General features: G+C 36.7%; 3 protein-coding genes across 12 annotated transcripts in view; all 3 read left to right on the forward strand.

The window, feature by feature from the left end:
• Mrtf (Myocardin-related transcription factor) overlaps positions 1-13639 on the forward strand; it is a 36286-nt gene extending 22647 nt beyond the window's left edge. For both annotated transcript variants that reach the window (XM_053750315.1, XM_053750314.1), the window contains exons 2-7: positions 3518-3740; positions 4352-4491; positions 6627-6692; positions 7935-8068; positions 8449-9171; positions 9661-13639. In XM_053750315.1, the coding sequence (XP_053606290.1) occupies positions 4368-4491; positions 6627-6692; positions 7935-8068; positions 8449-9171; positions 9661-11037 (2424 nt within the window). In that variant the 5' untranslated portion in view covers positions 3518-3740; positions 4352-4367 and the 3' untranslated portion in view covers positions 11038-13639. The remainder of the gene's footprint in view (positions 1-3517; positions 3741-4351; positions 4492-6626; positions 6693-7934; positions 8069-8448; positions 9172-9660) is intronic.
• Positions 13640-17173: 3534 nt separating this feature from the next.
• Positions 17174-21567, forward strand: LOC128673012 (uncharacterized). 5 transcript variants are annotated; one of them, XM_053750587.2, is made up of 4 exons: positions 17174-18408; positions 18512-18869; positions 19081-19339; positions 19749-21567. In XM_053750587.2, exons 1-4 carry the CDS (start codon positions 17841-17843, stop codon positions 20058-20060), a joined length of 1497 nt encoding a protein of 498 aa, XP_053606562.1. In that variant the 5' UTR covers positions 17174-17840; the 3' UTR covers positions 20061-21567. The 5 variants fall into 5 exon arrangements, 3 of the variants coding, with proteins under 3 accessions (XP_053606562.1, XP_064292271.1, XP_053606563.1); XM_064436201.1 differs by having other exon boundaries at positions 17202-17900; XM_053750588.2 differs by having other exon boundaries at positions 17241-17939.
• A 1126-nt stretch (positions 21568-22693) lies between these two features.
• Positions 22694-27636, forward strand: part of pip (pipe) — a 63082-nt gene continuing 58139 nt past the window's right edge. Inside the window, exons 1-2 of one of the 5 annotated variants that reach the window (XM_053750288.2) lie at positions 22694-22867; positions 25123-25364. In XM_053750288.2, coding sequence (XP_053606263.1) covers positions 25321-25364 — 44 coding nt within the window. In that variant the 5' untranslated portion in view covers positions 22694-22867; positions 25123-25320. Of the gene's footprint in view, positions 22868-25059; positions 25365-27636 lie in introns of all 5 variants that reach the window. The other 4 variants (XM_053750285.2, XM_053750287.2, XM_053750286.2 and 1 more) reach the window with 4 other exon arrangements.

The raw sequence follows: 27636 nt of genomic DNA on the forward strand, positions 1-27636 counted from the left end.
ATTTAAGAAGCTTGATAAATTGCAGCTTAAAGCTAGAATTTGAAGTGGATCAACTTTTGTTATACTCTATGATTAGGGTCAAGCAGGTGGTCGTGAGTGGAACAAAAAAGCATCAAACTGAGCTGCAATGGTGAAATAGAATCCTTTATTAATTCTTTGTCAATGAATCCTTTAATTTATTATTGACTTGTCAATGGTTATTCTATATGTATAATAAGTGCGTATGGTCAGTTAAAAACATTGTAATGAAATCGTGGGCGAAGACAGGTGCGCGCACCCACGCGTGGGCCCAGTGCCGTGTGCACAAGTGACGTCAGCGTCACAGCCTCCGGTGTAGTAGACGTTCACGGAACTTGCCATTCACAATGGATAGTACCACAGTTTTATAAGGCAAAAATGTAGGAAAGTGGACGGAAGAAACCGGGAAAAAGCTTAGATGAGACAGTTTTATAAGACATCGTCCAAAGGCGTTCATGTGACCGGAGACGTACAATGCAAGCTACTGCTCTGTTTATTATCTCTCTACGTACGAAAACTTTGAATGTCATTATCTGTTTATTCCCTAATCTCTGTCAATAGTAATCGAGATCCGGATTTTTCGATCTACCTGATTAAAATTTTGAAATTCAATATTGTATACGTCAAATATTATATCTATGGGCATACTACCTTCAATTGCCTCCAAATTCACAATCTAAGGTCAAACGACTGAAGTCCTTGTGAAAGTCAACTAACGACTACGCGTTGATGTCTTTTCTTTAGAAGTATTAATAAACTTCATGGTTATACGAACGAAACGAAATACATACAGAATAAGATTATTATGAGTGTATTTCAATTACATGGAGTGTCTTCCAGGACCGGATTCTATTACATTGGCCAATTTTATTGTAAAAAATTCCAAAAAGATAAAATCAATGATATTATAGAGTACTCGTCAATCAACCTACATTATTTATTTTTTCTCGTGATTAAGTAAGAGTTTTTGACCACAAGCATGTTCGGCTTCGGCTTATTATTTCTCTCGACTCAGCACAATCTATATTTCAGTGAAATGTCACATTCAAAGGAACATAATCTGCCTGCGTTGACAAGATTGACGAACTCTTCTAGTGCGTCGTCGTTTTTATTTTGTCTTAGAGCCTCGCCTTGACCTGCATTCGCTTCGAGAGAAAAGAAAATATATCTCTATACACCATACATAATGTTCATAGTTTTTAAAGTGAGCATATACAGAAAACTATTTTTTTTATCGTTGCACATTAAACAAGCCGTACTATGATGGCACTTCACACGTTTTATCACAGTGTTGTCGTATTTATGTCGAATACGCAAACACGAATAGCAATATGATGTGATGTGCTTGCTTTAATTAAAATATCTGAAGACGTGTCCAAATTCGTGACAGCTCAGCTTGTTATTCGCTAGGAATAGGTAAAGGTTTGCATCTAAAAATGTCGCATATGTCTCATCACATTACGAACACCTAGTATGTTCCATTTGGTACAAAATTCTGATGCAGCGACTGGCGTGGGAGGTGTTGACGCGATACAAATCAGTGCGATGACTACCCCCTACTCACGACGGAGGAAAAACATCCAACGATATTGCTCGATTCGGGAACATTCCCAGCGAATGTCGTGCGATGGATATGCGTGAGTGGAGTGGATTCAATACATCTAAAACTATATTAGGGACATGACTTGTCTTTCTTTGCTTATAGCATCATTACCATCTTTATCATCTGGCCAGTAAAGCCTAATTTCGTACTAATCATATCGTCTGCAGTAATTTATTTTGTGCTTTATATGATTTTATTAATTGGCTTTTATGTATGTTTAGATTAGGCATACAACATAAAACTAAAGTAAACCGATTTCCGCTGTCATAATTTGCATTTGCAGCAAACTGTGTAATGAAATGAGTCAGAAACACGTGAGGGAGATTGTTTACAAAAATGTGTTCGGTAATAGCGACGTAAAAATGCGTAACAGGCGTTTATCTTATTAAATTATCTGTTTTCCACGGATTGTACCAACAACGTAGGTAGGGTGTTGAGAACAAAGTTATCTATAACATACCTAGTCGTCATATAAGGTCTGTAAGTATCATTTTTTTAACCTTTATACAAAAATTTCGAATTAAAAAAAAAAATTAGGTAATAACTATGTTACATGAAAATTAGGATGTAAATATAACCTAGATATTAATTTTCGACATGTAAAACTGCTTGCTTCTGCAATTTTTTTAACAAAATAGATTATTGAATGTTTTTGAAGTCTGCACGTGTTTACCTAACTTTTAGTTTTATATTGCATAACTCACGTAAGCTGACAGATGTTTTATTTATTCCCCCTCGTATTTTCGGCTTTATTGCGAGTTTTAAACATTACGTAACCTTACCATCTTTCATCGCGTACAGATACAGAAAACATTCACGCTTTTACGGAATTCATCGTTTGGAAAAAAATACTGATAGACTGATAGTTAGCTAGAAAACATAATTTACAATCTAGAGTTATAGTTATTTATCTTCATTGATCTAGCTAGACTCTTGATCAATGAATATATAAGGTATTTCTGACGTGAACTAAGATCAATTTGAATTATTTTAGTAACGAATGTACTTGAACTACATAGGCGTGCTCTTACATTACGCCGGTTAGTAATTCAGCTCCTATCCGAGCTATTCCTATTACAGTGCGAGTGTATGGGAATGTTACGCGCTCGTTGGCATTATCGTAAAGTTCGTTGTAAAGCGACGATGCTCTCGGCAATGCATCAAAGAACTGATGCTTCAGCCACAGATAATACATTTAGCTATCGCAAACGCGTTCAAGGACCCAAAACAATCAGTGTTGTAAACAATCACACCGCAATCGCCGCACCCGATTTACTCGGTCCGCACCCAACGTTTACTTTTTAAATGTGGTCTATTGAATTGGGATGTGATGTAGTCCGTTAGTAATTTTTCTAGTTTGAATTAGATTTTTGTCAGTATAGTAATATTATTAAACGTTAATAATTATTGTTTCCTTTAGAATTCTTTGTTAGAATTTCTTGTACAAAGATATGAAAATAGTATATGGAACATACGTTAAAACACGTGTCTAGGACAGAAATAAACTAATTAACTCACGGAAGTAGCAGACGTTACCATTATTTTGCATGCTTCCACAGCTCCCGCTATCGTGCCACAAAATCCTAGATATAACAGTACAAATTAGGTATCTGAACCGCCTGCACAATATGACCTCTGGATGTGGGCCCCGGGAGCATTTTCATTTACCAATAATGTAGAGTTGTAATCCAGTCAAATCTTAATAAGTACTGTTTTCCAAATTTTAATGGTTTATATGAAAGTGAGAACAAATATTGATATCACGTTTATTGAAATACATATTAAGTTATCCTGCATCGTTTTGTCGCAGTGATAGCGCCGAACTTGCAATGAATTTGGGTATCTAGCTGTTGACTATTCTTATATTATCTGTTCTTATTTTTTATATTTTTACAGAAAGCCGATCAGTGTGCGGCGGAGGCAGCGGGTCCGAGGGCTCGGAACAGCGCGCTTCGTGGCGGGTGACGCTGGACCACGACCTGGTTGAGACGCTCAGCGCCATCTACCCTGAGTGGTTCAAGCCTCAGCACAAACGCGAGCGCAGCCGCGCCGCCTCACCGGTCTCGCCGGTCTCCCCGCCGCGCACCCCGGCTTCCCCGCCTTCTGACGATATCTTCAGGTACCAATCACTTTTCATAATAATAATAAAAACTATTTTTTTCCTCTTAATTTAAGATTAACTCTCTTAACTTAAGGTGACATAGGGCTTAAAACTATGCAATGGAATGCAAATAATTCTAAATTTGGCAAGATGAATCAGAATGAGATGTTCACATGGAAATTAGAAAATTTAGGTTGCTTTGTCTATCAAAGTGCACTACGCTGAGTCACATCTAGAATAAGTGTGCAAGTGGTTCTTTTAAATGAATAGAAGTTAATCTTTGTAATCCAACAATATTATAAATGAGAAAGTTTGTTTATTGCCTTTTCACACTTTCTCTACTAAACTAATCATCTCGAAATATTGCATAAGAGTGCGGATATGTATCCTATACCATTCATAAATAAGAGTTGTACCCGCAGGAAACACGTTGTTTACGACAGCTCATAGAAACATTACTTCTGAAATAACTACTATTGACTACAGCTTGACTTTACTATTTGGTATTGCAATGACAAAAATATGTTGTTCGTTAAGTTTCCATTTTCTACTCTTTATAGAAATTTACGTTTTCTTCGTCAACTTATTCTGGCTAAAATTGCAATGGCTCTTGCTTTTCTTTTTTGTAGTTCGGGCGCAGAGGAGATGGCAGGGCGGGAGGCGAGCGGCAGCGGGGCCAGCGAGGCATCGAGCTCGCCTCGCGTATCACCGCCCAAGGTGGTCGTCGACGACAGTCCACTGCAACCGGCCATGGGCAAGCACAAGGAATGTTAGTATCGCCATAAGACACTATTTGTTATTTATATATTTCCAAGAAAAACAATACACTTTTTGAGCCCCAGACGACATTGCAGCTTATCATAAGTGAAATCGATTTTATTCTTTTTTGCAAACATCATTAACGATATAATCTCTCATGCACTAAATTCATGCTTTGTTTCGGTGTTTCATCAAGCTCTGCAAATTAAGATAACAATTTCTATATTATTGAAAAAATCAATATTAACCTACGCGAAAAATCGGTTGTATGGTAAATGTATTTTGTTTGTCGTCTATAAATGTCAATGAGTCAGTTATTTACCTTAAATTTATGTAACACGGAATGCTCGGCAGCCAGCGACGAGCTGCAACAAATCATAATAATGTCAAAATGTTACTGTTCCCTCATATTTATTGCATCTGTAATGGCATGATAAGTAAAACATAACAAGTGGAGCTCATGATGAAAAACACGTGTTGTCTGCCAGTAGGAAAATGGAAATGTCAACGAGGACATGTTTTTTCTGGACATTAGGTACATAGTTTTAGCTTCCAAATATATTTCCAAATATTGTTTAATTATTTCGTTTATTCAAAACTGTAAAACAGATATTGCAAAAGAAAGGGACGTAACATTATAATTTAAGTTATTTTAAACTTTTCTATGTCAATTTAATGAATACCATTCAATAAACCTCTTTCTGACTCCCATGGGAAGTAACACAGTTCTCAGTAATGCGATTGCAAAGTTTTCTCATTTATGGCACTTACTTTCGCTTATAACGATACTAATGTAAGCTCCAGCAATAAAAATATAATTGTGTATATAACTACAACCTACAGACTGCAATTACTCATTGTAACCATCAATGTAGACATAACGCTTATACAATTCGAATTCTCCGTATAATTCAAATGCAGCTTTTGTTCAAATAAATTAAAATTATTTGACTTAACTAGTTAGTGTGTATGCAGCTAATTGTCACTAAATGTCAGTCGTAAAACTCATGTCACAACTTCAAGTTTTCTTAAATATATCAAGCATTTAGACGACTTCAATAAAATCTGACCCCAGTGTTAGCAATAACATACTCAAAGATAGATTACCAATAAATCTAGTCAAATTAAAGCGCTTTACGATAGATCCTTAGATTTATTTACTTTTTCATTTAGAATGCAACAAAAGAAAGGCTCGGGTCTCTGAGGTCGTCGTCGTTTCGTATTAGTATGCTAGCTGCGTGAGCATTTCCGGCCATATCGCACAGGCCAGCGGTTGCTGACAAATAAACTCCCATCCGTTGTTTGCCTCAAGAACAACGCGACGACGGCTGTGTACGTACATAAATAAATACATTAAAGACCCATTCTGTCAATAACGTACACAGAAATCGTTATAAATGTCGCTAAGTTCAAAAAAATACGATGTTTTTTTTTTTCAGGTCACAAATCATTATAATGTATAAAGTATATATAGTGCTTACTTCGCGTAGTTACTTATTTTAACTACTCTCGCACATGGCTTTGATGTTTTCATGTTCCGCCATCACATATAAACGAACAGTTGAACCGTTTCGAACGAATTCGAGTGTTGCGGAGACGCCCAGTAACCCACAATATTCGGCGCAGTGGTAGTGAATGTTTCGTCTGTAATACGGTCGCGGCATAACACTAGTTTCCTTGTGCAGTGTTTATTTATTTTGGCGCTGCGCCAGCGTTGTCCGCCGGTCGCTATGTTCCCCGCTTGTCTACACGCAAACATGAATATAGAGCTCTATTCGCCTACGCCACTCCTGTTGACTTGATCGATATATTCGTGCCTCGATCGATCTCGTCGACCAGCTTACTCGATAATCGACGTCAAAGTCCGTCACCCGCGTCATAATACTGGTGTTTTCCGATGCGACAGCTATTCAATCAGTCCCCATTGTTGCATGCAAAAGGAGAACCCATATACGATCACTTATGAATAGCTATTGAGTCTTCGATGTATGCATTGCACATGCTTTATGATTACCCACGTTAATGAATTACATACAATGACGGATGTATTAATAGCTACAGGAAAACAGTTTCCAATTTCGGCATAATGTATTCTGTTAGTAGAAAAGATACATGTTATTAATTTAATTATTCTTATTTTGACAGCATTGAAAGTAAAGCTGATGATGAGGAGGCCTATCACGCAGCTCGTGGCGCAAGGAATTATGCCTCGTAAGTAATATTCATACCTATACATTGTAGATGTAGGTATTTATTTACTAGCTGATGCCCCTGACTGGGTTCGCGTGGTCTCATGACTCTAGTGAATTATAAATACGAAAGTAAGGATGTTTGTTACTTAGTTATGCCAAACCAGCTGGACAGATTTTATCTAACATTATTTATATGATCCGTTGCCATCGAAAATTAGGCCTAAAATGTTACCGTCATTTATCATAAATTGTAAACGTAAATAAATCCTAAACTATGAAATAAGTAAAATGAAGTCTCTTCGATTCTCGATTTTTATAACTCATCAATGAATGCTCATCAGACTGAATATTTTTTGCTAAGGCGTTATTTCGATATCTATTATTGGTAGTCCGTTAGACTAAGGCATAAACTGTTCCAGTCCCTATATGTTGCACTGGCTTCATAGCATATACAACAAAAGTTTCATTCAAATCCGTCCAGTAGTTCCGGAGATAAGTTAGATTAGTGGAAACATACGTTATTTTTTAAAATTCTTATTCTATTACTGTCTCTTATTCGCCCTAAATATTTTTTATTAAAATATATTAAATGTACAGGCAAACTTATTTTACTGTTTTATTATATGTATTGATTGATTGCTTAACTGTTCTTGAGTATTTAAAAGTTAAGAATGTAATGCCGCATACGGCAGGGCGCCGCAAGGCGTTCGAAGGATTGGAAGAAGGCAGAGTTTATACCTGAACGAGCATCACATGCCTGAGCGTTTCATCTCAATCTCATTAAATACCCAAATAATAAAATTCACAGTTCGTCTATACAAGTTTTACAAAAGTTTCTCAATAAAGAAGTTTTCACATCATAAAATCTTGGTCGCCACTTTGCAATACAAACTATTTGTGCGCTCTGTTTGTTCACAAGAAAGTAATTAAATCATAGTGATTGCTATACTAGCCGGGTAATTAGTTGGGTGCGTCGCAGGCGCCCGCGGCCGCTGCGCGCGCGCAGTCTCCGCGTGGGCGAAACTATTTTATTTACGATCCGAAACCCGCTGCTAATGAGGTTTTAAGACGCTACATGAAAAATACCCTGCGTTTTGCAGCTATGTACCGAGTTGACGACAGAGCATTTGGCATTCTTTCATGAAAAAATGTTTTCGGATTTATTTAAATCAGAGAGGTGCTTGAAAGATTATTATTTTATAATAGAGCAAAAGCTCTTTGTCAGATTTAACCTATTTTGTGATTTTAATTAATTTTACAGCTCAGAAAACCCCACCAGCGTATTTTGAACAATGCAAACAATTACAAAGAGCGAAAACTGGAGATTTACTCAAGGCGAAGATACAACGGCGGCCGGACCGCCAAGAATTAGAACGATTACATATCTTGGAACAGGTGCGTCTTTCTTTTTTATTTTATAGCTAGTTACTAGCCTATGTTCGTATGAACAAAAATACTTATGGAAATTAAGAAAACAGTGAAATATATAACTTAGATACTTTCATGTATCTACCAACTATGCATATAATCTCAGTTATAATAATATAATGTATATATTATCCGATTTTATGCAATTGAATATTGAATTGATACTGGGACAAATTATTTCATTTAATGAGCCATAATGTAAGCTGGCTTCTTGTTTCATTGGATATGAATCTATATTTTATGACATTTATATAATGATATAGATAAACATCCAAGACACCAGGTGCATTTTTTCAGACGACCTCTGTATACTCTAATGGTCAATACAAAATGATTCATGTTTGTAGGAGAGCCACGTAGATCCGAGCCTAGCGGAGAAGCAGCGGATGCTGAAGAAAGCGCGGTTGGCGGACCAGCTCAACGACCAGCTGTCGCATCGACCCGGCCCGCTCGAGCTCATCAAAAAGAACATCCTCCACACCGAGGAGAACATTGAGACTGCCGTGAAGACCGGCATCCTCGCCTTCAAGGCCACCAGCGAAGGCGCCTCCGCCCGCCCCCAACACCCCTCCTCCTATTGCGGACCCCCCGAAGAAGTCTCCCCATCCCCTTCCCCACCTTCGACACTCTCCCCCGCAAGCGTCGCCTCTCCCCCGCAGCACCCTGCTCCTGGCAAGGACAAAAATCGCAAGAAAAATAAACAAAAACAGCAACCGAAAGCTCGCTTCAAGTTCCACGAGTATAAAGGACCTCCGAACGCCCAGAAGTCTACGTCGCCGCCGGGGTCTGTCGAGACTCCTTACGAGCTGTTGCTTCAACAACAGCAGCTGCTACTACAGCTGATGCCGGCGTCGCCCGCCGCGTCTGTGGCGTCTGACTGTTCGGACGTCTACCCCGCGCCTCCCCCGCCCCCACCACCGCCCGCGCCCCTCGCTTCCTTCACCATAGTTTCTCGTTTCGAGGACATGAAAGTCTCAGATTTACGCGCCGAGTGCAAACGCCGCAACTTACCAGTATCGGGGCCCAAGCCACAGTTGATTCAAAGACTGCGATCATTCATGGACAAACAGGTATTTTATTAATAAGAATCAATTCCATTCTCACATTGTAATAATTTTTGACAAGTTACTGACTATAATAAATAAATAATTTAATTAGTTATAATTTATCATGCCGTTACGAAAGTAATAAATAATTTAATTTAAAATGTATTTATTTATTTATTAATGTGAACTACCATCAAGTTCACAGTCTTAATGTAAATCATATTATATAACAAAATAAGACAGTATCACTGTGAACCAAAGCTGGGACATAGTTAAAATTGTAAATTAAGTCCAAATTGTGGACAAAACCTTAGGTAAAGTACCATAGCAGTACAAAAATAAGTCTTTTAAGTTTTATAAATACGATTCGTGAGACATTGAGTACCAAATAATGAAGATAAACAATTTCATGTAATCGAATTTATTTTACACGAGAATATGCATGGTTTACTTTATCGCAAACATGTATCACAGTATCTGTATTTGTATTCGTAAATAAAAATTTTCTTTTAGGAGGAAGCTCCGCGGTCGCCGGCGTCTGTCGCTTCAATAGCTTCAATCGCGTCCGTCGCGTCCGTTGCGTCGGTCGCGTCTCCGGAGTCCAGGCTAGAGGACGCGTCGGAGGACATAGTGCAATCGCAGAGGCGGCAGATCGAGGAGCTGGAGAGGAAGTTGGAGGCCTCCCGCCAGCAAATGGAGGCGGTGAGGCGCGAGGCGGCGGGCGCGGCGGCCAGCGACCAGAGCCGGCGGCTGCTGCAGGCGCACATCTGCATGACGCAGCTGCGCGCGCAGCTCGACGCGCTGCAGCAGCCGCGCCTCGTGCTGGCCGACGCCGCGCCCGACCGCGTCGTGCGCCTCTACACCGTCGCCTCGCCCGCCGACGCCGCCGACGACCGCCACCAGCAGAAGAACCCCGCTTACATTCTCAACGGCGTCAAAGTGGTGCCCATCGCGATTTTGCCCTCGCATTATGATCCGGAGCGCGCGGCGCCCCCTCCTATTCCCCCTCCTCCGCCCCCGCCGCCTCCGCCCCCGCAGCTGCCCTCGCTGCGGGACTGCACGGAGGACAGCCAGATAATGGATGACGTGCTGGAGATCCTCGTCGAGAACGGCGAGCTACCGCCGTCTGCGGTGGACGAGTCGCCGCGCCCCGTTCCTAACAACTATTTGAACAACTCCTCGAATGCGTTTTCTCCGCCGGACGTGCTCACAGATGACGTCCTGAATGACACGCACGTGAGAGACTCCTTGGCGGCCGAGGAGCTGCAGAGAGAACTAGATGACATTCAAAACGAGATCATGAATCACGCTGACATGCAATCCGTCAACAACGTCGACCACCACAACAACGAAATCGACCACGATTTGAGCGTAGATCTCCTCTCGAATGAAGATTTCCACCCGGATTTCGGCGCGCCCGACTCTTCGACCGACCACGACTTCTTCAGTCTGCTATCCGGCGACGGGCTCCCCGGCCGCACTGAAGACAAAACGCAGATTCCGATGGACATAGGCGATGAAAACGAGAGAATCTGTATGAATCCGCTCGCCAACGACATTCTCGATTATACCAGAACCAGTTTCGACTACATGGAGGATCTGTCTCTGCCGTCGTTCCAAAACGAGGGTTCTCGAAGCGCGTTCGAGGAGCGGGGCGAGTTCGACCTGAAGGAGCTGATCGATGCGAACATGAACGTGGACGAGGAGGAGGTCGAGGGCGAGGACGAGGACGAGGGCTACTACCGGGGCGCGGAGCGGGCGCCGAACCTGTTCGGGCGCGGGCCGGCGGCGCAGTGCGACCCGCTGCTGGGCGGCGCGCCGCCGCGTCCGCCGCCGCGACTCGCGCCCGCGCGCTGCTGCTGGGACCGCATCGAGTACGACCTCACCTGACGCTGATCTCCATGCCGCATGGCGCGATTACCGCATGACCGCATGATGAGCTCTTCCACTATGTGACTTATTGTCGACACCCGGTGTCGCAGACGATGGACTAGACCGTTTCCTGGACTAGATAGTTTGTATTATTATTCGGTACTTAATAGTCTGTATGTTTGTGTCGCTAGTTGATAAATAGTCTAATTTTACCATTCGTACACTTAGTGAGTGTTAGCGTCCGTCGCCACCGAACGCAGGGACATACTTGGCTCACGTTTTGTAAATCCATTTTTATTTTCTATTTGTAGGCGTATCTACTTATGTATATATTGAAAATAATACTCAACATAGTTGTGGATTTCTGCATTCCGCCCGATGACTTAAACCTAGGGAAAATTATCATAAGAATCGTTTTTGTTGAAACACGAACATCCGATCGAAGAGACACCTGGTTACGTACACTATTATGTTATTTATGAATGTTTAAAAATGTCGATGTCGTGTCAATAATAGAATCCGGTGCCGCCGGCCGCCGCTCGGTCGCGGTCGTTTCCCAAATAAATAAGTGACATTCCAGTCTTGTGGAAGTGCAAGCGCCATCTAATGCCCGCTGCGCTACTCTCGGCATAACTAAGGGTTGCACGTTCGCAAGCATCGTCATGGGTGGGACCAGCCTGGGAACAATGTTAGATACGAATCGTTTAGGTAAAGTAGGCCTCCTCGCGTCTACAATTATGCAAACATTCTGATGTCACTCGTTGTCTGTTCACTGTCCTTCCATATTTCGAGATTCATAAATTATTCTATTATTGTAGTTTATAACACAATTTCTAGTAATATTGATGATTTTTCACTATGGATTAGATGTTTCGTTTACCTAGAAGAATTATTATAAGGATTGTATCAACATAACATTCTTGAAAATGTATCATTCCAATATATCGTCTAAAGTGTAGGATAGGTGCACTATTATTATCAATAAGTTTGACTGTAGCTCCGTACTTAATACACCGCTAGACTGCTTGCATAATTGTTGAATCGCATTATTTGTAACTTATTTATTTATCGTACCTACAATATTATGCCATTGCTAGGAATGAGTGATCATGAATCTTGCGTTTGCCGTTGCTTTATTGGGATACATATTTTAAAAGCGGAATATATGAATCGAAAACATATTGCCATTATTTGCATTTATATTATATTAAAAGTTTTCATTACCTGAGACTACAACGAATAAAGTGTGCCCTGACTGTGCCAATGTATATTGATGTTTGTGGCATTAAATGGCTTCCTCACATGCAAATACAATTTTGTATAATATTGGCCTGAGTATATAAACGTTGGTGGTAAAATATGTGGCGGTACTTCACGAGGCCTTGATGAAGTACTGCCAAATATGGATTGGTGCTATTTATTTGTGGAAGAATTTTATTAAATAGAGAAATATATTAGCTTTGGATAGAATTTTATTCAGTAACCTCAAATAGATCATATTCTCGCTTCAAATCCACTAATGTGTCTAATGATGTTACTTCCCTTTATTACTATTTATTGAAAACTATGTATAAGCGTAAATCATGTTTAATGTAATTTGAATGAAGACAAGGCATTATTTTCAACTTACTAATATTGTTTACTTTTTAAGTGAACTTTAGTAATATTCCATTAACTAAGTAAATTTTAACGAAACTTACTAGTTTTAAATATTTAAAGAAATCTATTGCTCACTATCGAAATTATACCTATTCTTTTAGCCAATATTCTAGTAGGGAATTTCTTACTTTGTTCATCACAGATGTTGCGCTATGATCATCGATGCACGTCATGATGATGGCTAATCCGCGGCAAAATCGTTGCGCCATAAACGAATTTCTTAATACATCTATGGCAGTTGCCATTGTGACTAATTGTTAGATGTGTATTGTATTGATTTAGTGAGAATGATCTTTATATACGAATATCATGTATATCTGATCGCGGTCATCTGGCGCAAGTCTAGCCACGGGTGGTAGCTTGTCAGGAAAGGAAGCTGGTGCGATTTTTATAAATCCCTCGTGTGTAACTGGCCTAGTGTGTTACATAGCTTTGTATTTATATTTGATACTAGATATATCTATTTAACGAGATACTAAGTGAGATTAATGTTTGAATAGTGTATTATCTGCATATTTGTTATTGTTGTAATTATTTTAGGAGAGTTTTTAATATTTGTTTTCTAGTAGGTTATATTCCGAGTCAGTGAGAAGGTGTGAAATTATGTAACGATACTAAATGATATTATATCTACTTAGCTCTCTGCAATACTGCTGTTGTCAGCATAACATTTGTAGTAATTGGCTTTGTTATCTTTCTATTAACTATTTCTGTGTAATCACTTATTTAACTATATTCATTTAAACAATATATATATATAAACGTGGCTGAAAGCCTGCGATGTGTAACAGAGCCAAGTATATAATATGTAACTGTAATGATGTGATAACTACAGGAGTTGAGCCTGTAGAGTAATTGGATAGTTTTTTACCTTGCCCTGTAATGAGAAGCCTTGTAAATACTTATCAAGCCTTTATTAGCATAAGGAAAGAATGTTAAATTAAAAATTTTGACACAATAATGAATGTTTTATTGTAAAATTCGGAGGCTAAAAGCACAGTTTCATAGAATATCCGAATTTTATTTTTCTCACAAACGGAACTAGAACAAAAATAATCTGGTTACTGTTTAAATGCATGAACAGTAATAAAAGAAATAATACTAAATACAGGCACAGATTAATTATTAAGTAATGTTCCAGGCATTTAGGTTGTTTGATCATCCCATCCCAATCCCAACTAAGATTAGAAATGGAGAGACGGGAGCGGAGCCTCGGGACGCTGCTAGTATAGAATAAAGAAGAATATATTCACATATAATGGAAAAAAAATTCAAAGTTATCAAAATGTTGGGTGGAAAACAGATATTCAAATTCAAATTCAAATCATTTATTCAGAAATTAGACCTTCACAGGCACTTTTTCTCGTCAATCTTTAAATTTATAGTTATTTCTCACAAGCTAGAAACTACTGGCATTTCGGAACGACCACTGCTGAGAAGAAATGCCGAAAGAAACTCATTTGAACAGTGTTGGTCCCTATCATGCCAGATCGGCTTACCATTATTGTTTCTTACAAAAAAAATTTTTTTTCTTTTCTTTCTAATAATATATAAAAGTACATAATGTACATAGTCAAAAGGTATATCAAAACAGGTTATGATTGTGATCCGAGTGCTGATTATAATATATATATATATATATATATATATATATATATATATATATATATATCGATGTGAAACACAATTAACTTACATGAAAATATATGAGAAACGAGATGACCAGTTCCCTCTGGCAGCACCCGTTCACGAGTTGACGCATGGGACAGCCATCGCGTAGCTCAACCATAATAGAGGGAACCTCACGACCCGGCCCACGACGCCACCACCAGATTGACCATTTGAGTGAGCATGACACACTCGATTCCCATGACTTCATAATTACAATTCTTATTCGTCGAAATAGAAGTATAATTCAGACACTTGAAGATCACAAATCACGTACATGTTTTACAAATAAAATTTAAATGCCATACGAATTATTATAACAAAATTCAAAATTGTGAATAAAATAATAAAAAACAGTAAAATAAAAATTAGGAGATCATGTGTGGAGTGGCAAAGTTGTCGGGAGGATCCAAGCGTTTTTATCAGTCAAATAGGCGTTAATTGTGTAATAGCTTTATCCATTAAATTTTTCTTAACATAAATTTTAAAATTTTTCATTGGCAGATTAATAGCCTCTGCAGGGAGTTTATTGAATAATTTTACACTTTGACCCACGAAAGACCGCCGAACCTTTTTAAGCCTGAATCTATTCATACAAAGTTTGTGCTTATTTCTAGTGTTTACACTATTTACTTCGTTTAATTTTTTATATAAATGTAAATTTGATTTGACAAAAATAAGCACATCAAAGATATACTGACATACCACAGTGAGGATGTTAATTGATTTGAAGAGTTCTTGAAGAGAATCTCGAGGTTTTAACCCATAAATAAAACGGATAGCTCTTTTCTGTAATACAAAAATTTTTCCTATGTCAGCTGCATTACCCCAAACTAATAGTCCGTAGGACATAATGCTATGAAAGTAGCTGAAATACACAAGTCTAGCTGTATCTATCAATATTTGTTTATCAATATAACTGTTGCAATTTATGAATATTTATTAGAAGAATATGCAAGTAGCATTAAGAGCAGATCATCAACTCCACTTCCAGATAGACAAGCGAAGAGAGAAATCAGATAATGCCAATTTACGTCAGGATGTTGTTAAAAACAATCTTGGTGATTTGATTTACGGTTTATTGTAATCAATATGTATTTATGCACTACGACAGCGATGAAAGAGAAGGCGTTTCTATAAAAAATAGGTATTAAAACGAATACTCATCTGGTTTTAGTGGTAATCCAACGAATTCCGTAAATTGATTTGAAAATCCGTCGTTGGGAGTTTGCTGCCGGAACGTCACTTTGATGCGAAATATGATTTGCCCAGATTTTGTTGGTTTATGTAGTCACTGATATTTAAAAACACTTATTTTGAGAACAGATATATGATTTACACGTCAATTTCGTCTTAATTTGCAATATTTAACGATATTTTAGATTATTTATTGCACAGCTGATTTTTTGACGTCCAATCTCTAGGGTTGCCCGCGCGAGAATATTGAAAGATATTGAAAGTTATAATACATAGCTAGAGTTCTAGTACTCTAGATAATAAATGCAAAATATTATCTAGATAATAAATGCAATTTTCTCACGTTGAGCACATGATTTAGAGACGAAAGAAAGCATGTTGCATTAAAGTCGCAAATGCCAATTTTCCACCCTTTTTCACTAAATCGCAAATATCTCGGAAACTCTGCTCAGTGGTATTCTTTTGATTGGAACACTTATAATTTCCAGTAATATATAAAGGTGACACAAAAACGTACTAAGCTGACTAAGTGTATACTAGTTAATTACCCTAAAACCCTATACTTTACTCTTTGATGACTCACGAGTGTATATATAATAGTATTAAAAATCCCTGGGAATAACACAGACATCTAAGCATATGTTATGCAGCTGTGTAGAATAGGGCATATTACGCAAAGCTCAGCGTAGATGGCGCTACTGGTACAACTAAGGTACACAAACATTTCCAATGGAGGCGCCAATTTTCAATATTGTTGTAGATTTACGACCAAAATACCTTCTACGCAATCGTGATGCGAGTTTTAAGGAAAAAGGAAGGATTTAGTGGGTTATCCTGAAAATAATAACACTGTTTTAGGTTATGTTCTGCATTATTTGGTCAACTGTGGTCATAAACTGATATAAACTTGATTTTGACTGAAGATCTGACCTGTATGAAGTCCATATTTTAAAAAGCTTCTCGTGTGAAGTGTTCCGAGATTTTTTTCCACCGTTTAGCGTGAGGCGTATCCCATAGTTTTCGAAGTTTTTTTATCTTATGGAAAATGATTTTTCCCAATATTACGGCACCCTAATATGCTACAGTTATGTATATTTTCGCAGACGAATGCTTACATCATGAAAGGATTAATAAAGTACTGTAAAATAAACTTTTGTTTAGTTACCATAAAGTGCTGCACTCTGGCGGGATAAATGCGCACGAATACTCCTGTAGCGATTTCTACAAGCATGAGATGACGACACGGCGTTATAAACAAGATTCTCACGCCTGCGCCAAACGGCCGTCACTGCATTTCTGTGAGCGTTGAGACAGATCGAACATATTTATGCAGTGGACCCCTGGCGGCAATCGGCGTAAAATAATCGCAATTTGTGATTGGTTATCATCATTTCTTATACTATTCAAATGTTAATTTTGGTAATAAAAAGCCGTGTAAATCTGTCAAAATATAGTCTGATTTTCTACTACAGTTCGAGTTTCATTTCTACAGTATGCTCTCCAACACTCCCTATTATATCACAGATATAAAAACATTGTACCTATTACATTTATATAACACGATACCTACCTACGTTTTTCTTGTAATAAAAAAACTTTTTCTAACTAAAGTTATTGTCAATGTCAAGTTAGTCAGCCGTCAATCAAATCAAATAATCACACAGTCTCAAACCATCAAAGAAGCAAACAAGCTAGTTACTTGTTTTTCTGCATTTCTGAAGATTTTGGGTAAAATTAAATATTTTGGTCTAGTGAATATTTCGCGAATCAATAAAAAAAACAATACCTATTATAAGATAACGTTATCAAATTATAGGTATGATATTAGCTGAAACATTATTGTTTTCTCTTTCATTAATCGATAGCGGTGGTATATTGTTTCTTTTGGTGTACTATATTATCACTCTTTCTGACTTGGAGTGTGACTATTTAAATGCACAAGAGTGTTGTGATAAGTTAAACTATTGGTTGCTCCCTAAATACATCGCACACACGTTTGTAACATTTACACTATTGTTACATGGACAAATTGTTCTCTTCATATTGAACTTGCCTATGTTTATATGGTTATCATTCGAATATTTTACTGTACCTCGAGGAAATCTTGGCGCCTATGATCCAGCTGAAATCCACAACCGTGGCCAATTGAAGAAACATCTGCGAGATGTAATGATTTACATTGGTCACTACCTAATTTTCTTTTTTATATATTTGTATTGCTTCATACTTTCACTTTTGAAAGGAGATCCACTACATAGATCTGCAGACGACCAAATTGTGACAGAAATTTAATTACAATGGCAGACAATAGTGAAAGTCAAAGTTCTTCAAGTTCATATGATGAAACCAGTGAAGAAGTAAGTTCAAGTGAAGAAGATATAGTAGAATGTGTCAAGGTACCTTTACAAGAACATATTGCTGCAAACTTAGAAAATAGGGAACTATTGCGAGATGCAGAAGCAATAACTTGCAATACTACTTTAGTAGATAATGTGATCAATAATTATATTATCGCAAAGATGATTTTAAGTAATTTGTCATGGCAGGAGAAAATTATATGCAAGCATGTTTGTTCTACATGGAACTCTGCTATCTTTGCTCTGCAGCGGGAGCAGCTATGCCCTGCTGACTTTGTGGTTGATTTCAAGACTTTTATGCTCAAGAAATCTTATACTTTTGACTCTGAACCTCTTGTAGTGTTCTCATTTGCAAATACAACCGGACTCAGCATATCAAGTAGTTGTTCCCAAGTGTCCTCAGAACAAGTACATCCATGGAACTTCAGAAGCTATCAGGTCCCTCCTGCTTCCTGTAACACTATGATTCCACTTCGATGCTCAAAAGTTTGTGGCCAAAAACATTGTTGTAAGACATTTCAGTTCTATTTTTCAAATTACTTTTAGTTTCATTATACTTGAAATTCTTAATATATTATGGTATAGAACTTAACTATGAATTTGTTTTTCAGGTATTGATTTGGTGCAACATTATGTGTGTGCTCCAAAACACTGTATGTTGACAGTGAGGGCAGGTTACTTGTCATACTTACCCTTGCAGAACTCTCCCACGCACATCCATACAATTTTACGTTCTATGTTTAGAAAGCCATTCCCATTTCTTGGAGGACTCTTTATACCAGTCATCCCTGATGTCAAATTCCATGTCATCAACATAAAATCTAACCGTAATATGCAGCGGGATTTCTACAATGTTGTCAATGAAATTGGCAGCAATAGAATTTTCAAAGGCATACTTGTTTTTGTCACTGAAAACTTCCTCTTGCAGTCTGCTGAAGATTTCTATTACTTAAATCATTTTAGGGAATTGTAAGTATGCTTTATTACAATAATGCTTTTGACATTTTGTATTTCAAATAATATTTTGTTACTTTTTAGTCTACAATTTCTCATACTCACATTTAAGACATTAATAAATTAGGTCCAATAAATTATTATTTTCTTATCAATTATTAAAAATATTTTGACTATATTCAAGTTTCTTACCGAAATATTCAACTGGCAAACTATTATTTTTCAGGCAACCAGACACTCCTTATGCTTTAGGAGGTTGTATAGTTGAAGACACAATGTTTGGACCAACTGATATTGACCATGTGATAGACCGTGTGAATGATGGTACAGATTTTGTGAGTGAGAACTTAATTTCTATTGGAATGTTTACTTTGCCCAAGATCAGCGAGCTGGATCAGTCTGAGAAGAATAACTTTGAGGTGTTTTCTCTAGTTATAGAATCATCAGATTCTACCAAGGCGAAAATACAGAAGACAATAACTGAGGTATGTTAAATATTTTATCACATCTATTTTACGTTTTTAATGATAAACCTCCCAAAGTTTAGGAGCTTTACTTTATCATTAAGTAAGATAATAATAATCCTCTTCTGTGAAAACAAGATAAAAAATTCGCATTACTTGATTGATTTTATCAACTAAAAGTAATTCAATATTTAGTCTTTCAATTGAAAATGTCGCTTGCAATTAAATGTTATCACCTATAATCTATTTTGCTATTAAATAAGGCCCCAATAACGCGCGAGCTCTCGACCATATTCCTGAGGTAGTTGATTTAGGTGTTCTCTGATGAATTCATAAATATTTATTGCAGATTCTAACATGTAACGATAGAATGAGAGATGGGAAATAAATATTTAATTTTACACTTGACAAGATCAATGTTATATTTCAGTTCTCGAATAAAGTACCACGTTTTGAGCACAGCATAGTGTTGAAGCTATCCTGTATCGGGCGCGACCAGAAACACGATGTCGAACAAAACTTCTTCCGAGACGCGTTTCCCAACACCAGGCTTATCGGGTGCTATGGTAATGGGGAGCTGGGGCTGAACCATCCCGAGCGGGCCACAGACGACATGCCTAGCCATAAGAGGTTCTGCCCTGAACAAGGTCCACAAATTGGAATTATTTATTCTTATTCCACTATTTTCTTTTACATCGGCTGGGGCAAAATTACATCTCCCCAAGGCCCTGTGAAGGTCTAACATCGATATCTTGTAATAACTTAGAGCCTGCCTAGCTTGATGTGAAATAGTTGCATTTTAGTTCTTAGTAACCTGAATATTGAGCCAACAAACAGTTAATTACCATCCATTCATGGTTTTCTAAAAACAGACAACCGATTCAAGTCTAAATAAACCCTAGCAGTGTAATTAAGCATATATACCTAAAGGGACAATTTTAGGATTTTATAATTTATACAAATTTACAATTATTTATAGGTTTTCAAAATTATTTTCTTAAGAAATTGTCATTATGGACTCTAACATGTTGCTTGTAATTTTGTACTGTGATACCTTATGTCTCTGGGTTTAATGTTTTATTCCTACGTAGTTTTAGGTAATTAAATTATATTTATTATGTCTACATATCGGATCGTTTGTATTCAATCCGTAATTTCGGGAATGTAAATTTATATAACTAGTTTTTCGCCGCGAACTTAGACCTCGCAAATAATATTTTTTTACAAAATTGTGAATAATTCTTAAACGACTGAACCGATTTTGATACCCCACGAACTTAAAAATTCTATTGGCATACCCTACATACCTTTTAAATTTCATCAAAATCAGACCAACGGTTCGAAAGTTATCGCGTTACAAACATACATACATACAAATATTTTTGCCCCAAGTAGAACGTTCGACTCGCTCGCTTCGCTTGCTCGGCCATTTACAACATTAATTGTAAATACAATGTGTTTATAGCTACACGTTAGTTTTGCTGAGCTAGTTCCGCAAGTTCTACACATATTCTGCGTCTAAGTTATATCGTCGATATTATTGATGTGTAAATGTAATGTGATGTATAAATGTATCGACTCAAACTTGTAATTAAGTAAGTACATAGAGAATAATCTAATTAATCATATTGGAATAAGCGAAAAAATCAATCACTTTCAAGGATCCGCGTCAGGGTCATGTCGGAAATAGATGAAAACATTTCGCCGACCCGATCCGACCCTACTACGATAATTGGGATGTGAATATTGTTTTGGTGGCTTCAACCTATCTACCATGAAATTAGTACTTCCAAGCGAATACATATTATGAGAGCCAACTTATAGTGTATTTTACATGTATTCGTAAACACACTCGAGTTCCAATTCACACTTGTCGCAACTTCATTTGTACACTTTTTACTTTATTTATTTTCGTTACGCTACTTTGATATTGGACAACTTCTGAAGTTGTACGCAGTTTGTCTAATGTCTAAGTACTTTGTTTTAATAAAACATCAGTTTTTGTTATCCCAGTATTTGGAATAAAAGTACCTATATCTTAGAAATTTCGCTATTTTCGGTAAATCCCCATTCTTTGAATTAAGGCGTTGGCTCTATACCTGCATGTATGACTAGAGATAAGATAGCATTATTTATAAACGGACACCAGTGTATGATTGTTTGTTACCGATATAATATTAATCGATTTTTAATCAATGACATTCACTTTGCTAGTCTTTTGTAGGTACAATACATACTTAAAATTCTTATAATGTGATTTTATTTCATATCCTATCTTTTTTATTTCATATCCTGTCTCTTTAGATTAGTTAAGAATATGTGTTAAGTCAATTTTCATTAACTAATCTATTTAATTTACAGCGAGGTTATTCGACCAAATATGAACTGCACCTTACTATACCCATGCGGTCGTGGGTTCGCTTTCCAACGAGTATATATTTTCACAGCGCAGTTAAATTGCTATTATGATTTATCCATTGACAGACGATAAGATTATCCAAATATATTTTTTTAAATATGTGATCTACATAAGTAGGTACCTACCGTAGCGAAATCTAGTTAAAATGGGTAGCTTTGATTAGTATTTCTTGATGTGTGGTGAATTCGATTGAAAGCGTGCAATCACGTTTATATGCGAGCATCTAACGAGAAAATAATAGCAGTTGGGGCTGCGGATGCATGTTTGTCTATATGTCTGTAATTATAATATATCGTTACGTGAATAATGACTTGTTGACCGTTAACTATTCCATTCCAAAAAGTCCATCCATCCGTATAGGTACAGGGAAATTAGATATGTTTTAAAAGTCAAGGATTAGGTCCTAACCTAACCTAATCATAAAAGTCGTGACACCTACAAAGTCGTACATAAATGATAGCTTTATATTTTTACTAGCTTTGGCCCACAACTTCCTATGTGAGAAAAAATTTTCGTGGGAATTTCAGGAAATCCCTTATTACTGCTTCCTTACATTGTCCTAGGAAACCTACACACCAAATTTCAGCTTCCTACGCCCAGTAGTTTCGGCTGTACGTTGTCTGTCAGTCAGTCACTCACTCAGTAATGCAAGAGTTTTATATGTGTGTATAGATTGACTGCCTAATGTATTTAAATTGACTAATGTATTTGTACTAAGTACATTGTGAGTAAAATTTTGGCTATGAGTAGAATGAAATCCTAATGGATCTAAATTACTGGGAAATTTTCGGTCCGTTATCGCTGCATCTTAAATTCTTTAACCTATCTAACCGCAGCACTATCACACACAAACAAGACGTTACTTATCTTTTAGATAGACATGAGATGAGTGACATCATGAAATGAGAATCGATCTCTGAAAGTAACTTTTCCTTCCGCACTACCCCGTCAGCGGTGGATGAGATGGTCCACAGTCAGTGATTGAGCGCTCCGTCGAACGGCTGCGCGCCGCACCCGTGTCTCTTTTCACGCACGATATAGACACGCGCGCGCAAAAGTTTAAAATAATCATATATTGTGAACATTTTGGATTAATTGTCTCATGTGGGAATATATTTCAGGTGATTGTGGTGATTATAATATTTTTTTTGTAGTTTTTAACATAGTTTTTCTGCTATATAAATAACTTTTATTACAAAATGAACTAGTTCGGAATGCAGATGTTATCTTGGGGTATTTTTGTGTGAAACACACACGTTATATATTTATTTTTTGTTAAATTACAACTGAGTACAGTTTTAAATTAATTGTTGTTACTTGGTACTTATAAATATATAAGTACCAAGTAACAACAATTATAGACAATAGTCTATAATATTATTATTGTCATCTGAATTAAACTCGGGTCTGCTGGAAGAGAAGAAATAAGCAGTACCTATGTTCTATTATTCCACTTTTTATTTTGTTTCGTGTACATAAATTGCTAAATAAATAAATAAACTCTTAATGTTTTAAATAAATTTAACCAAGTAAGTACCTATATTCAATTTAACGTTTAAATTCACAATTTACAGATTAATATCTTCATACATTAGGTACAATATTAATTACTTAGGTAATTTATAAAAAAAAAATGTATTTCAATTTAATTACAGAGATATTTAATGTATGTGTAGGTAAAAATCAAAAGACATTACAAGATCTTTATATAACGAAACAAATGGGGTAGGTACCTAAATATAGTTTTAAAATGGCATTTTTGTTAAAATTAATATTTAGTACCTATTCAATAAATAATAAAATTATCTGTGAATTATTACCTCTTCGTTGGTCGTCGCTAGTGCCGTATTTGTAAATAAATAGAAAAATGTTATAAATATACGACTTGTGTAATTTTTGTCTAATTACAAGTAGTTAATTAAACACAAGTTTAAAAAAAATGCGGGCTATCCAGTGAAAAAAACAAATGAAAAAATACGACTGAAATAAGTTAAAGTACTTTTACCATCGACATACCTACACACACACGAGAATTTTGGGACTGTCAAGGTTTCGGGGCAGTGGTGTTTCTTTTTTTTTGCCTCACGTGTTATCTACGAACTTGGACATTTCAACAATAAATTATTAGATGATAACATAATATATGATAACATAATTTATTTCACGAATCTGGAGCGGAACCGCAGCAGCCGCGTTAGTTTGTTGTCCTATCAAATTCTGTGCAGTGCAGTATAAGTTTGTTCTATTTTCGGGTTGCCTTTATATAATATGTAGGTAGTTACCTACATATGTAATCCATTTACATACTTTAAAAACATTAATTTATTAATTTAACATTTGTAAACTGATTAATAATTTATTTGAGTAGCAATAATCGTAATATTACGAGTTTATATTTACTTTCACCTATCTATAAATCAAAACAAGTACTTACATAAAGACCTCGCAAGAGTTATATCGGTTTCCTTCAATAGGCACATAATTATAAAAATTGTAGATCAATTTAATGGGGTATATCTGTGCGGTAGGACACTTTGCTTTAGGGTTGGAACTTAGGTGCAGTGAAACTGGTCTCAGATAAAAATGGCATTTTCCGTCACTGTTTTGTAATTTTCATAAACACTGCTCCAGTGACTAAGTACCGGTATAAATTTAGTCTCACGTACACCGCCAAGGCAATTTTAACATTTAAAACTTTAAAGAAATAAGTTGTGAAATGAAAGCCAACAAGGAAACGTTTATTAGTTTGAATGAGCATAGGGGCAAAGGTGACATATGAATTTGCAGATTAAACAGCAATAATTCCTGAGGCGAGATTGTCTGTCTGTCAGCGCAGAGTATAGCACGCCGGCACTTTCTCCGGATGAGTGTAATCGTTGCCAAAACGAGGGTCACAATTATCATAACCATCTCTGTTATAGCTGCACTGCACAGATGTTACATCATAGTTATGTATTTCTGAACCAATAAGCATTTGATTAAATCATCTTTCAGGTAAAGAATATATACAAACAGCGCTGTTTTTAAAACTTTCTATATAACTTCTCAAGGAGCGTAATATTTTTAGGGTTTATATTTTTGTGTATGAAGTATGTTTATTCTACCATTATTATAAAATGATTGATATTATTTTATAGAAAAGTTGTTAAATTATATATATTTACCTACCAAATTTCAAATTATGTATATTATTTGAGCCAGTAAACAACTTCGTGACACAATTTTACAACGTGACAAAATGCAAATTTAGGGGATAAAACACGATATCGAGGGAAACTTTTACCTATCATCTCGATAATAACCGTAACAAATTGTTTTCAAGTACTAACTGCATGCAACAGTTTCTTGCGATGGCTTTCCCACATGAGATATTAAAATTTTATAGCCGAGTCTAGTATGCTACAACATCGCTTATAGAGACGTTTATGTGGACTACTGTGTGACTGTCAGTGTTGTGCAATCAAAGACATATCTCTGAACTGTGCCAAGCTCGAACACTCAAGATCTAGTGAAAGTCCGTAATTTCCTCTATTTGCGTGGGAGAGTCCGAGCATAGTGGAAAACAAAGAGGATCTCAGAGACAATGGACCACCTGTTCCGGCAGAGGAGGATTAGTGTGCCCAAGCGGTGAGCATATTCAAACTATCTTATCCTAACCTCTTTGTTTCTAGGACGTGTTACAGCGCGGCTTTCTCCGTTATCTCACGTCTATTGATTTCCGTAAACAGAAACAAAGGTTACAGTTAATTGTGGCGCACAAAACATCCCTGCATGGTGTTTGTATAATAGGAAATGTACTACTATTTCTTCGGAGGGATGTTTTTGTTGTTCGTATACGCTAGCTGCATCCGATGAATGCTGATTAGGGGGAAATAAGTACATTTTTCTGTAAATACCAACAGCATAGTAATTAAAAAAGTTTAAATTTCCTATCGCGAGTTGAATGACATCCGCACTTGATGTGACGTGCTTTTTGTCAGCAATATCTCTGTCTGCTGCCGATCAATGAGGAAAATCTGTTGATTCTTTTCCTGACTTGACAATCAATGCTACGTGCCGCATTATAAATTCACTACCTATGTATTTTAGCAACAAACGCCGAATTTCCATCTTAATTGCTGAAAAGCGTAGGTTTTGTCTCATTATTACCCGATATTGGTATTACCTAATATAGAGGTATTTGAATGCGATTAAAACATTTTTGCTTGCCTCTCTATATAACTTAACACCTCTTTTCTATATTGACACATTGTAATTTTAGCAACTAAATAGTAAACTTTATTTTTCTTTATCATAGAGGTTTATTTTTATTTATCATGAATCAAAATAAAAGTATCAATTAATTTAACAAAGATAAAAGTATGCTTGTTTTGTTGTAAATAAAACAAGTATACTTGTAATATTTTAACTACTGTTGCAAAGTAGCCGCATCCTTTACGTGCGAGCCACATGCGCGCTCTATTGATTTAATAGCTATAGTTACTCTAAGGCCGGCGACAACGACCGGCGTGCGCGCAACTGGAGCAGAACAGCAGTTTCTCGAGTACAGATGATTTTTTGCAAAAACATGTTTTCACATTTGGAAATATCTGCTTTGATGAAAGCTTAATTACTGATGCTATCAAAAGCACCGTGTATAATTTGTAACAACTTAAAATGTTTCGCCTTACTTGGGTAAATAAATGGTTTTATTAAAGCATGTTTTGTTGAAATTGAAAAAAAAAAGGAATTTATTTAATTTGATTTCTACTCTATTATTTATATAAATAAATAGTAAAATCTTTAAACTTGGCGTCTTCGTGTTTCGTTCGACAGTTTATCAGCGCACAAGAGGAAAATCAGAATAATTAGCTCGTTTAAATCTGTTTACTTCCTGCTCACTCGGTAAACCTTCTTTTATTTCACTCTGTTCAGCAAATACGTTAATTGGATTAAGTATCTTCATCTAAGTATAAAACAATCGCGGAGTTCTTGAGAACATAGAATTTCTTGGAAAAGAAATGAGGAACCTACAATGATGAATGAAACTTGAAAGAGAGCGGCACGAGTAGGCAAGCTATAGATAATATTTTATCTATGGTATCATATCGGTGTTGTTTAATGTAAGTATTTAAAGGTTAAGATGATTCATGTCGCGTTTAGTTATGTGAATAAATTATTTTTCGAAAAGTGAATATTGTTTACATCTCGACGATCCTGTCAAAGAATAACGATAGGTATGTGTGCCTGTAAATCTTTAGCGAAAGTTTTTTCCTCTACCTACTGGACTATTTTTGCCAAGGAATATGAAATGAAATATGACAAGTTGGATGGTTTCCAGATGGTCGGGTGTGGTTGTGGCATCATCTTATCCATTAGTAAGACCAGTGCCCAGCAGTGTGGATATTAAATTGGCTTGGGGATGGTTGACGGTTTCCTATTCGTTGTAAGTGACGAAGAGTGCAAGGTCTAATTTGCATGGGTGTAGACAGAGTGCCACGCTTCACTTCCTGCCGGATAACTATTACACCTGTTCTGTTACTGTTTCCACCTGGGTGTCAGAGCATTCACTAATTAGTCATCATTAACATCAACATTTGCTTTCAACTGTTTATCCAGCATTTATTTAATTACTTCTGCCCTTGCTTTACCGAACCTATCGTTTAATAAATAGTTCGTTATTGTGTCAGGTGCTGAGAGGTTGTTTCCCTAGCGGCAATTTATAGATTTGACAATATATATTATATAATAATTTGTGGCTTGTACAATACCATTATATATTAATATTGCAAAACTGAGCAATAGAGAGATTCTTTACTGTACGCATTGTAACAGCTTGACAGGATTTCCATTGTCCCTTGCGATGAGCTTGTTCCACTTAGGATCATTCTTTTGTGGCTCGCGCAGCGAAGCGAAACTC

The sequence above is a fragment of the Plodia interpunctella genome, chromosome 10, assembly GCF_027563975.2.
Source record: "Plodia interpunctella isolate USDA-ARS_2022_Savannah chromosome 10, ilPloInte3.2, whole genome shotgun sequence".
Classification (NCBI taxonomy): domain Eukaryota; kingdom Metazoa; phylum Arthropoda; class Insecta; order Lepidoptera; family Pyralidae; genus Plodia; species Plodia interpunctella.

Coding starts and splice junctions, on each gene's coding strand:
- LOC128673012 (XM_053750587.2), top strand. CDS start 17,841: ATGGCAGACAATAGTGAAAGTCAAAGTTCTTCAAGTTCATATGATGAA. Junction 18,409..18,511: donor TTGTGGCCAAAAACATTGTT/GTAAGACATTTC, acceptor TTTGTTTTTCAG/GTATTGATTTGGTGCAACAT. Junction 18,870..19,080: donor TTAAATCATTTTAGGGAATT/GTAAGTATGCTT, acceptor ATTATTTTTCAG/GCAACCAGACACTCCTTATG.